The sequence below is a fragment of the Tenrec ecaudatus genome, chromosome 4 (assembly GCF_050624435.1).
Source record: "Tenrec ecaudatus isolate mTenEca1 chromosome 4, mTenEca1.hap1, whole genome shotgun sequence".
NCBI classification, from domain to species: Eukaryota; Metazoa; Chordata; class Mammalia; order Afrosoricida; family Tenrecidae; genus Tenrec; species Tenrec ecaudatus.
Window position 1 is genome coordinate 7,593,592 of NC_134533.1, and position 11,495 is coordinate 7,605,086.

Genomic DNA, 11,495 nt, shown 5'->3' on the forward strand with positions numbered 1-11,495 from the left:
AGGTCACATGGGCACTGATGCCCTGCGCTGGAAGGAGAGGCCCTCTTCCCGGGCGGCCCCTCCGGCTGCGGCCTGGCGCACGCGCACTAAGGCAGGTCAGGGAAAGGCCTTGGGGGCCAGACCCGCCTTCCCCGGCGCGCATGCGTAGACAGCACTCGCTCCCGGGAGCTGGTGCTGGCTCGGGCGGTGGAAAGCCTGGAAAGCCAGCGGCCGGTCGACGGCTTCACACCACGGCGCGGCGGGGAGGGCTAGACGCGCCTAGGTGCAGACCCAGGTAGATCGCTGCCCCGGTGGCGGAGTGCTGGAGTGGGGAGCTCAAGGGAAAGCCAGCCTGCAGACGGTGGCACGGGGCAGGCCCTGCCTGTCGCGCAGGGAACGTGGAGCCAACTGGAAGCCGACATCGATACTCTTCCCAACCGATGCTCTCCTCTGGGGTCCTCAGGAGACTGTGAGCCCCGTCCTGCAGCTCAGGCTGGGTCTGCCCTCTTGGCTGTCCTCAGTCAGCAGTGACACCGCGTGACCTCTGGGAACCTCCTAGTCCTTCCCACACTCCCCAGTGAGCTCACCAGCCCCAGATCGGTCTCCAGCTGGGACCTGCCCCCTGCATCCGGCCTACTGGACAGCCCCACTAGTGCCCTGCTCCCTCCCTCCACTTCAACTGACCTCAGATACTTCCAACCTGGGCCCTTCCCGCCTCCCTCCAGGACCCACGTTTCCCCTAGCCCTCCTTAACTGATCCCTCAGCAGGTGCTGGCTCCTCCCTATCGTGTCATTTTTCAAGATGACTCAATCTTCCCCAGCAGTCACCCTTTGGCTATCTGTCAGCCTCAGGGCCAGACCCCCATTTGCTATAGACACCCCAGAGTGCGACCAGGGCCTAGCTCAACCTGCATGAGGCTAAGCTGACAGGTCCGTGGCCTGGTCTCAAGTCAGATGAACTTTGGCCAACCGAAGGAAAGGCCAAGGGAGGAGTAGGTCCGTGCCCTCTCAGAGAATCAGACCTGCTGGGGCTACCTCCTGGAAAAGGCTCTCCCTGGTGGGCAGCTACTGGAGACATGGGCTGAACTCGGGTTGAACCTGTGCTGTCTGCAGACCCCATCCAACTAGGGCGTCAAGGGGGTGCGAGGCTAGGAAGTAGGGCCTACAATGGGGTGTGGGACAGCCACTGGGCAACCCTTGAAGAACTGCAGCTCCCCCCACCCCCACCCTGCTGGTGAACCTTTGCCCCTAACCCCAGCTCCTCAGGTGGTTCCAATGCAGGGGTCTGGCAAAGCCTGGCTCTAAGACAAGAAGGGTCAAGGGTGGGTGCCTGGGGGGTGGCTGCCTTCGTCCCATCAGAAATTAATGTGGGTGGGAGGAAAGCCAAGGGCAGTCTAGCCTCAGAAACAGGTCTCTTCCCCACTCCCCACCCCCACCCCCCCCCAGTGAGTACCAGCCCAACCCAGAACCTGTGACCCCAGGGAACCCTCCTGGGGGTAAAGCCCCTTCCCTTCTCCTACCCCCACTCCTCCAGTGTGGACACCCAGACACACACAGGTGATAGTGGCTTCTTTACTGCCCAAGTCTCATTTTCTCTGAAGAATATTTACAAATGAGGTCAGGAAAGGGGGACACTTGCCACCAGAGGAGGGGCTAGGGTGGGGGCAGTGCTAAAGACAACCTCCTCGAAGGGAGGGAGCAGGGTTCCTGAGGAGGCCTGAGGGCACGTGTGGCCCAGGAGGCAGGCATGGACCCCTTCAGGCCAGGTCTGAGGTGGCGGATCCCAGCTGCTTGGAGGCCAAGAGCAGGCGGGTGGCAGCACTGGCAGACTCTGCTTGCAGCCTCTGGTTGTTGTGGCGCAGGCTCCGCACCTCTTCCTCCAGGGCCGCCTTGTCCGCCTTCTCCTGGGAGGGCAGTGGAGCCAGAGCCAGCCGCTGGCACCTTGCCCCAGGCCCGCTGCCCACTGCCCCACCCCCACCGCTGCCATCAGCACCTCACCTTCTGCAGGTCCTCCTGCAGCTTCCTGAGCATGCACTCCAAGTGGGACACCTTTTGTGACAGGCTCCCAGGCTCTGGTGGCCTGGGGACATGGGGATCAGGCATCTGAGCTAGCCCCACCTGGGTGACAGGGGCTACCCTTGCTCCTGAGGCTGGCTGCCTGTGCACAGGAGCCCCAGGGGAGGGTTGGGGTAAGGGTAGGGCTTAAACCCAAGAATGGGCATGAATGGTGTCCCACAGGCACAGGATGGGCAGTACCAGGCAGGGAAACTTACTCAACATCCAACTTTGGGGTACCCTTGGGGTCTCCGCTCTCTGGGATCGGCTGTCCTGTGGGACCAGAGGGACGTGTAGTAGGGGGGTAAAGGGAGAAAGCCCCATCCTGTCCTGGCTCCTCCCCAGTCCCCAGTGGCCTCACCCTCCCGAGACAGCGACTCCAGGATGGTGTTGCACGTGGATGCGATCTCAGAGATGGACCGCCACTCGTCCTCCAGGGTCTCGCTGCCTGCCTCCGACATGACTGTGGCACAGGACAGGACGGGGTTCAGGGGAAGCCAGGCCAGGCTCCCTGCACCACCACCCCCCCACCACCCCCCGGGACCCTGGGCCCAGACTCACTCTTGCTAATGGAGTTACGCAGAGACAAGGTTCGGGGCAGGAAGGAGGCTCTCAGCTCGGGGGCCCGGTCTTCCCTGTCTTCACATCTACTGGGACTGCCCGTTCTGTCCTAGGGAGCCAATACAGGTGCTGGCAAGTTGATACCCACTGTCCTCACAGTGCCCACCCACCCCCATAGGCCCAGAGCTTTGTGTCTGCTCACCTGGGCGGGAGGTGTCTCCCTGCCAGCACTGGGTGTTGCTGGTTTGGCCGTAGCAGCGAGGAGGAGGTCTGGGGTGGTGGTGGGCAGGACAGGGCCCTCGTCGGACAGGGAGCTGCAGAGAGCAGGCGCAGCTCAGGGCTGCTCCCCCCCCCCACCCCCATTCCAGGAGCACACAGCAGGTGAGGCAGGCCCACAAGGCGGCACCTGCAGGGTGAAGGTGAGCTCCGGCTGTGCAGGAACTCCGTTCTCTCCTCGGCCAGAGCCCCAGGCCCAGGTTGGCCTCCGCCATCAGGCAGGCACAGGTGCAGGAGCTGCTGTGTGGCGGGGAGCAGGGCCACCCCCGTGGCCCCCTCAGACGCAGGCTCTGGAGCACCCCGCCGGCTGGGCTCCTGCAGCGACAGCATGTACAGCTCCGAGAAGCTCCTGGGGAGGGAGGTCAATGTCAGGCAGGTGCCCCCAAAATCCTGCCAGCCCTGCCCCAGCCCAGTGGTGCCAGGCTCCCTCTCCAACAACCACTAACAGGTCTACCTGGCCAAGTGTCCATCTCAATACTACCCCCCTGTGCCTCCTGGGCGAGTCGCTCAGCCCTCAGTGTCCCCGTCCAAGCAGAACAGCGGGGATACATGCAGCGTGGCAGAGGTGAAGGCCAGCCTGTCGCACCGCTGCAGGCCAAGACCATTTTGTGCATCCGTGTGGGGTGTGAATTGAAGCTTAGTTCCGGGCAGGTAAAACGACATGTAATTATGTATTAACTCCCCACAAGAAGCCTTCATGTCAAGCTGTAGTGAAGCATAGCCATGCTTATGCATTCACACCTTGTCGAGGGCCGTGTCTGCACTACAGGAACCAGAACGGATTTGCCAGACGCTGGATGGCCCCAACCCACACCAAGCACACGCTGGCCAGGCCTGTGCGACCCACAGGGCAGGGTAGAACTGCACCCGGGGCCTCTGAGGACCACGCCTGGGTCAGACGCTCACCTGGCCGTTAGCAGCTGGGCACTTTCAGCACGAGGCTGCCAGCGCTCCTCCCAGATGGCCCAAATCCAAACTCCCTGCCATCGAGTCAATGCTGACTCATAGCAGCCCTTCAGCCCAAGGAAGAGGGGTCTGTGAGTTTCCAATACTTTATGGAAACAGAAAAAGCTCATTTTTCTCCTGAGGAGCTGCTGATGGTTTTGTACTGCTGATTACAGTGAGTGGCCCAATGCATCACCACTAGGCCATCAGAAATCCTTCTCAGATAGACCAGATACACTATCTGGTCTTCTACCCAAAAAAAGTATTTAAGAGGTGGTGGTGAGGGTGTGAGAGCGAGAGTTATAACTTTACAAAAGGGCCGTGACTGTTTCTTCCATTTTCAGAGCTGAATTGACTTCATTCTACAGACCGGTAAGTGCGGCTCAGAGAGACGGATGTCCTCTGGGGATTCCTGAGAGCGTGCTAAGGTGGCCCTGCCCGCGTCCTGGCACCCTGACCTGCGAGGCCGGCCGCTGTCGTCCGGGGGCAGCACGGTGACACAGACCTTGGGCGCACTGCGGAGCAGCTGTGCGGCGGCTCCGGGGCCCAAGCTGGGCAGCGTCTGTCGGCACACGCGCAGCAGACGCGCCCCGGGCCGCAGCCCTGCCGTCTCGGCGAAGGTGAAGCGCTCCACGTGCGTGATGAAGCCCTCCGCGTCTGCCTCGAAGCCCAGGCGGCCTTGGCCGTCTCTGGGCAGTGCCAGCTCCCGAGTCTCGCAGCCCCGGCTCACCAGCTGTGAGAGTGGGGTCGGGTGGGGTGGGTGCAGGCCCCGCCTCCAGGACCTCGGCCCCCAGGCCACCCCCTGGGAGTGCCCCAGGGTGGAGCAAGACAGGGACCAAGGAAGACCGCAAGCTCAGCGGCCCGCCACTGGCCGTCCAGGGCCCCAAGCACCAGCTGAGTGGCACCTCCCGCGCCTGGGTGTCGGGGCGCTCAGCTCGCCTCACCTGCAGGCGCGCCACGATCTCGCCCACCGCCTGCCCAGGGGAGCCGTCGAGCCGCAGGGTGATGGCCTCCCCGCGGCCGTGATACAGGTCGAGCTGCTGCTCCGAGAAGGTCCAGGCCAGCACGTCGCGGCAGGCGCAGTTGAAGACGACGCGGCCGTCGCGCGGCGCCACGAGCACCAGTGCCTCGCCGGAGATGCCCAGCAGGCAGGGTACCTCGGCGCTGCTGTCGGGGCCGCCCGCCTCGCCCCCAGAGGCGCCCCGCGCTCCAGGGGCCGCGCGCACGCCCCACACCAGCGCGCCCGCCGCCTGCAGCTCGGCGCCCGGACCCCGCGGAGGCGCCCGCCGCCGGCCGCCCAGCGAGGGCAGCCCGAAGCGTGAGGCAGAGTCCAGCGACGTCGTGGTCACCTCATTGGTGGCCAGGTCCTGCAGGTACTGCTGGCGCGTGCGCGTGGCCATGGCGTGGAACTGGCGCGCGTGGCCGGCAGCCGCCTGCTCCCCATTGAGCGCCTTGGCTAGCAGGAAGGCCCGGAAGTCGGCGTTGGCCGGGAAGGGGCCTCCGCCCGCGGGCAGGGCTGGCCCAAAGGCCGGGGTGTCCTGAGTGCGGCTCACCGCCACCCTGTGAGGATGGAGGCAGCGGTGAGGGGCAGAAGAAGGGTCCAGGACGCCCCTGCCCATGGGAGACCACGGGGTCACAGGCATATGCACCTGTAAGAGGTGTGGGGGGTGCAGGGCGCATGCGCACGCACCACCAGGAACACATGCTGGAAATGTGAGCGGATGGTGGTGGGGCAGAAGGGCTTGCTGCCGGGCTCCTGGAACACCAGTGTCACAATGTTGTTGCCGATGTGGCGCTTGCGCAGGAGCTGCGGGTCACGTGGTTGAGGATGAGAGGAGGCAGACTGCCCCCATCCGCCGCCGCCTCTTTCCGGGAAGGCAGGGCAAGGCAGCCTGGCTCCCCACCTGCTCCGAGTGCAGGTCTGGGGGCCTGATTCGAGGGCATCAAAAGGGAAGGCTGTTGGGGAGGTCCCCGGAGCTCACACCAGGGTCCCAGTGTGGCCAACCCCGCAGCTCCCCTCCTGGCCTCTCCCTCACCTGCTGCTGGTTATTGGGGGTGTAGGGCAGCATGGTGGACACGTGGAACATGATCTCGTGGTCCTGGTACGTGGTGTAGAGAGAGTGTGTGCCTGTGGAGTCCGCTGAAGCCGGAAGAGGGCATGGGGTGAGAACTAGAGGGGTCTGCGTGGTCTCAACCACCACTTTGGCCTCCCGATCACAAAGGAGGGGGGCACCTTATGGTGCCACCCACCCGGGCCACGAGGTCTGAGGGCCTTGGCTGGGCCCCAACGTCAGAGCGAAGGGACAGGGGCAGTGAGATCGACTAAAGAAATGGGCCCTGCTCTGCTCCGGAGGTCCTGCTGGGCAGGCTTCTGAGGCCAGGCAGATGGAGAGCATAAGAGGGGAAGGCAGGCAAGAGGTGGTCTGGACAAAGCCCTCTCAGGGCTCCCGGGGCCTCTCCAACCAGGAAGCAGGGCTGCTTCTGAGGAGGTGGGCTGGTGGCACTGAGGGTGATGGAGATGGGTGGGACCCTGAAGACCTCCCCGCCGCAGCTCAAGCAGTGGGGTCCTTCCTAGCCGTTCCTCACAGCCCGTCTTCTGCAGCCTCCAGCCCATGGACATTAGGGGACCTGAAAGATTACCCGCTGAGGCTCCCGCAGCCCCTAGGCCTCACTTTTGGTGTCCAGCTGGGCCCGGTAGTTCTCGAAGCCTTTGAGCCGCACCACGTCCCCCAGCAGGGTGAGGAACTGCACAAAGGCCGGCCCCGCCTCCTGGTTGTTGTACATCTCCTCTTCGGTGCCCTGGCCTGCCCGGCAGTACAGGACGCCCACCTTGCGCTGGAAACTCAGCTGGGGGGCAGGAAGGAGATAGGCAAAAGGCCCACGTCTCAGTCACTTGGCCGCCACACTGCACCGCCTTGGACAATGTACAGGACACTGGCCTGGTGACAGGGCTGCCTCAGGTGTGGGCCTGAGCCCACCTGTGTCTTGGTCCACTCTGTGGGTGGATCATGGCCCTGTTCACAAGTCCTTGTGGTAGATGAGTGTTAGGAGGGGCTGGGAGAGGGTTGGTTCTTAGGGTTCATAGAAGGTCCCGCACTCTGTGCACTTGCTCCCAATACATGCCACGATGCCATCTTCCTTAGCTCAGGCTGGATTACTGTGCTCGCCTCCTGCTGCCCCTGGCACCCAGCCCAGTCGCTGGAGGTTTGAGCCTTGTTCCAGCCCTGCGCACTCTCTGCCCACTCCCAGCACAGCCCTAGGTGCTCTGACTACCGGGTTCCCCTCCAGACTGTCCCCTACCTCCCTCCTCCGCTCACTGCCCACAGGCACAGCCCCGGCTTCACCCTCACACATCCGAGCCCACTGTAGCCCCACTTCCCACCCGCCTTCTCAGCTCTGGCTCCTGCTATAGCCCCTGGGCATGGACGCAGACTGGTACCCTCATGGCCGTGGGCTGGCATTGGGGATCACGCTCTTGTGTCTGGGCCGCTCCTCCAGTCACGTTCCCCCCACCCCACCCCCAGTGGCTGCAGGGCCCACCTTCACAGAGGACACTCCCATCTCTAAGCACCCCGAAGTCACCTCAGACCTGGCTGTGACTCTCCCCGTCCAGCCCTACCACTGGGCCATGCCCAGTCCCCCTACACCCCACCTCCTCTTTGCCGCTTTCTCTGTGCCGGAGGGCTGCCGTAGCCCCTCCAGTCTCCCATGGCTCCCTCGTGCCCACAGGGCCAAGTGCAACTTCTCTCCACCCCCTTCCAAATGAACGCAGACTCGTTGCCAACGAGTCGCCGCAAGGCAGGGCAGGGCAGAGCTGCCCAATGTGGGTCTCCCAGACTGGAAATCTTCATGGGAAGAGAGAGGCTGACCATTCCTGGTGGGAAGGGCTTGTGGTTTTCAACAGCTGACCTTGTGGTTAGCAGTCTAGCACATGACCACTAAGCCCACGCATGGTGGCGACGGGCTGTTCCATCAACCCCACCCCCTACACCTGAGCCATCAACTGCCTGCTGGGTTCCAGACCCAGCTCTCATCTCAGCTTCCGCCCGGCCAATGCCTGCCCATCTCAGCCGGCCGACGCCATCATGCTCCCACCTGGGGACCCGGCGCCCCCACTATTCCCTGCTGCTGCTCCTCAGGCCTCCACTCACCACTTGCTCATCCAGCGTGAGCAGCGTGCGCGGCACCTTGGGGGACGCCGAGCCCAGGCGCAGGCAGGTTGGGCTCAGCCGCGGCGACACAAGCTCCAGAAGCTTCCTTGGGGACAGGCCCCGTGGGGGCCCCGGTGGCAGCGCATCCTCTGAGATGGTGCCACGAAGCGTCCGCAGCTGCGGAGGGAGGGAGGGAGTGTGAGTGGTGCTCAGAGTCCCTGTAGGGCGTGGGGGAGGCGAACCCGCAGCCAGATCCCGGGACCTCAGCCCACCTGCGTGGTCCGCACGATGATGCGGTAGCTGTGCAGGGTGCCCCCTCCGCTGCCCTCCTTCTCCTCCCGCCGCAAGCTCACAGCCACTGGGCCCAGCGCTTCGTCCAGACCGAAGAAGTTCTGGTGTTCTGGAAGGGCACCAGTCACCAGGGTGGGTTTGCTTTCCCCCCTTCCCCCACGTCCACAATCGACCCCCCCACGACAAGCCCCACCCCCAATCGGGGACTGAGTCCCGCCCCCCACTGGCCCCACCCACACAACCTGGCGCCCCATTCTAAACTTGGCCCTATGCCCCGCCCCCTAAAGCCCCCCCCTTCACACCTTGCGTTACCAGAGCCCCAGATCTCGGGGGGTCTGCTCCCACACCTAGTCCTGCCCAGGTGTGGCTCTCCCCCAGGCCCGGGCCCTCCCTTCTGGGCGATGATGGGAAGAAGTTTCCTCAGAGGAAGGGATGGGGGTGAATCAGAGAGGGCATCTAGCAGCCAGCCTGGCGGCGCTGGGCCTTCCTGCTGGCTCAGCCTGGGTGACTAAGGCCCTGCTGTGGGTCCAGCAGATGACAAGGATGTCTGTCCCCACCCCGCAGCCCCAGGCGCCGTGCCTCACCTTTGCCGTAGAAGTACTTGCGGTAGTAGCCCGCGCCCAGGTCGGCATGCTCCAGGCTGTAGGCCGAGGTTCGGTTCTGCGGTTCCTCCAAGACCGACACGGCTGCGTTGGGCAACGTCGGGGGCACCGGCGGGGGCACGAGCCCTCCCAGACCTCGCTCACCCTCACCCCCGAGCTCGCTCACGAAGCCGGGCGCCCCAAGCAGCAGGTCCGAGCTGTCCGCGGGGTCCTGGGAGGAAGGTGGGCCGCCAGGGGCCGTCTCCGGGTGGCCCCCCGGGCCGCGCGGCCTTGGTGCCCAATCGAAGAGCAGGCTCTGCACGTCGTAGTGGGCGAACCAGCGGGGCTCGGGCACCGGCGGGAAGGTGGGCTCCGGCTCCTCGGCCGGCAGCCCCAGCAGCGCCAGCGGGTCCGTGAAGAGCCGGGTGGGGGTCGCGGCCGAGCGGCTGGCGTCCTCGTGGCTGTGGGCCCGGGCGCGGGGGCTGGCTGGCGTCGGGGGGCGGGTCTCGCCAGCATCACTGCCGCTGCGCAGCAGTGGGCCCCGGGTGGGCCTCGGCTCGAAGGTGTGAGGCGTTAGCGGGGGCCGGGCTGGCTGGCGCAGCTTGCGGGCGAAGAGGTCGTCGGTGGGCATCGGGGCTGGGCCCCGCCGAGGGCTCCCCGCGCCGCCGGCCCACATGGGCGCGCCGCGGGCCTGGCTCTCCGGTGGCCGCGCAGCATTGGCGGGCGAGGGCGCTCAGGGGCCCGCCGGTGGCAGGCCGAGCTGGTGGCAGGGGTTCCTGTCCGGAGGGAAGAGGGGACTGCTCACAGGGGCCTGGGGCGAAAACAGGAACCCGGGCCCCCAGCCTGGTCTTCCACCACCCGGGTTGGCTTCCGGCCCCCTCCTCGACCATCAAAGCCGCTTCCGCTTTCCTGGCCACTTCCTCGTCTGCCCAGGGCTGAGGTTTCCAGCCCCCTCCCAGGCTGGCTGGGCCTGGGGCTGGGCTGGGTGGCCCTGAGGGTCCTGGGGTCTGGGACTGCCATGCCCCCCCCACCCCCCCAGTTTTCCACACACACCTCGACTTCGGCCTAGGCCTGGAGTGGACGTCCCCACCATAAGCCCGGCCAAGATAGAACTGTCTCGGCCTGGCCAGGAAAGCCATAGGCCGGCCGGGCCTTGGGTCTTGCCTGCTTGACAAAGGGAGGACGTCCGGTCCCCAGGGACCTTCCTCCCTGGCCCTCCCACTTCCTCCAGGGTCCCTGAGGAGCCGAACACCCAGAGGTCGCCCACCAGCGCTCTGGCCCTGACAGCCTCAGTACCCCAAGGTCCTAGGGCTTCCCACAGAGGGCCGGCAAGAGGACTTCCTTCGGCACAGGAAGTGGCCCCAACTCTGAGCCCAGCCCCCTGCCCAGTCCCACATCCTGAGGAAGGTGCTGGGGTCACAGCAGCTCAGTCATGGGACCCAAGTCACCACGACCTGAAGGCTAGACCCAGGTCTATCCCCTGACAGATCAGCAGGCAGGGAATGGGGGGTGGCAGACCCTGAAAATGCAGATCTCAGGCACCCCCCCTCCCCCCAAGCCTCACTGGTGCTGACATGACAGGGAGGTTTGAACCTTGTGTGGCAGATGCACAAACAGAGGTGAAGCCACTCCTGCCCCTGTGTGTAGGTGTGGGGTTGAGGCTTAAGGTCTCACAGGATGTTAGACTGAGACACCCAAGGCCCCAGGGACCTGCTGAGTGCGGAAATGAGGTGAGGCCAGGCGCAGGGGCAAAGGTGGTGTGAGAATGTGGGGGCGCAACCCCCAGGTGAACTCAAGATGGAGGGGGTGCAGGGCAGAGCCCGGGAGGATGTGGGCACCTGCTGGCACGACTGCATGTGGGGCTGGACAATGAGGCTGGAGGGAGTGGGGACAAGGGCTCTGTGCAGCACCCACAGCTGGGACCTCCGGATCCAAGCAGGGGAGGTCTTCGAGCCCAGCGTAGCTTCTCCTTTGGTTTCTCCTAAGACAGCGGCTCACAACCTGTGGGTCGTGGCCTCTTTGGGGGTCGAACAAACCTTTCGTAGGGGTCGCCCAAATCATAACAGTAACAAAATGACAGTGATGAAGTAGCAACGGAAATCATGGTATGGTTTGGGGGGGTCACCACCACATGAGGAACTGTGAAAGGGTGGCATCATGAGGAAGGTTGAGAACCACTGACCTAAGACAAGCTGACCGTGAACCTGACCCTGTTATCGGTACGACAGGGCAATGATTACAAAGATGAGGATCTGCCATCAGGCTGCTGGGAGTTGGAAGGGGCTGGAGTGAGTGAGTGAGTGAGCATGTTGCTGGAGGTCATGGGGAGCTGGAGCTGGCGCCCTGCTGCAGGTTTGGAGTTGTGTGTGTTTGTATCGGCCCCTGGCTGCATATGGCTCTGGCCCTGCCTGGAGCCGTAGGGGTTGTTCTTGCGCTCGTCGCCGCCCCCCCCCCACACCCACCCCGGGCTGCTTCACACAGGGCCCATTGAGGCCAGGACATTCCTTGAGGCCTGTGTCACCCAGGAGGAGGGGTCCAGCCCCACCCCCACAGATCCGGAAGGGCTGTGGCCCCAGGAGGAGACACTGGACACGCCCCAGCACATCTGGAGGTCATGACCCCCTTTCAGCTGCCAGGGGGCGCGACAGATGTTTCC

At 64.6% G+C, this 11,495-nt stretch overlaps 1 protein-coding gene across 1 annotated transcript; it reads right to left on the reverse strand.

Annotated features, from left to right (window-relative positions):
- Positions 1 to 1,542: 1,542 nt before the first annotated feature.
- SIPA1 (signal-induced proliferation-associated 1) lies at positions 1,543 to 9,744 on the reverse strand. Its single transcript, XM_075545397.1, is given in 16 exon segments — positions 1,543 to 1,883; positions 1,978 to 2,059; positions 2,253 to 2,307; positions 2,396 to 2,497; positions 2,596 to 2,704; positions 2,798 to 2,909; positions 3,002 to 3,220; positions 4,275 to 4,549; positions 4,761 to 5,376; positions 5,466 to 5,623; positions 5,853 to 5,956; positions 6,489 to 6,663; positions 7,968 to 8,144; positions 8,240 to 8,367; positions 8,843 to 9,572; positions 9,574 to 9,744. Coding segments are annotated over 16 exon segments (3,345 nt in total). The 5' UTR covers positions 9,730 to 9,744; the 3' UTR covers positions 1,543 to 1,736.
- Positions 9,745 to 11,495: the final 1,751 nt, after the last annotated feature.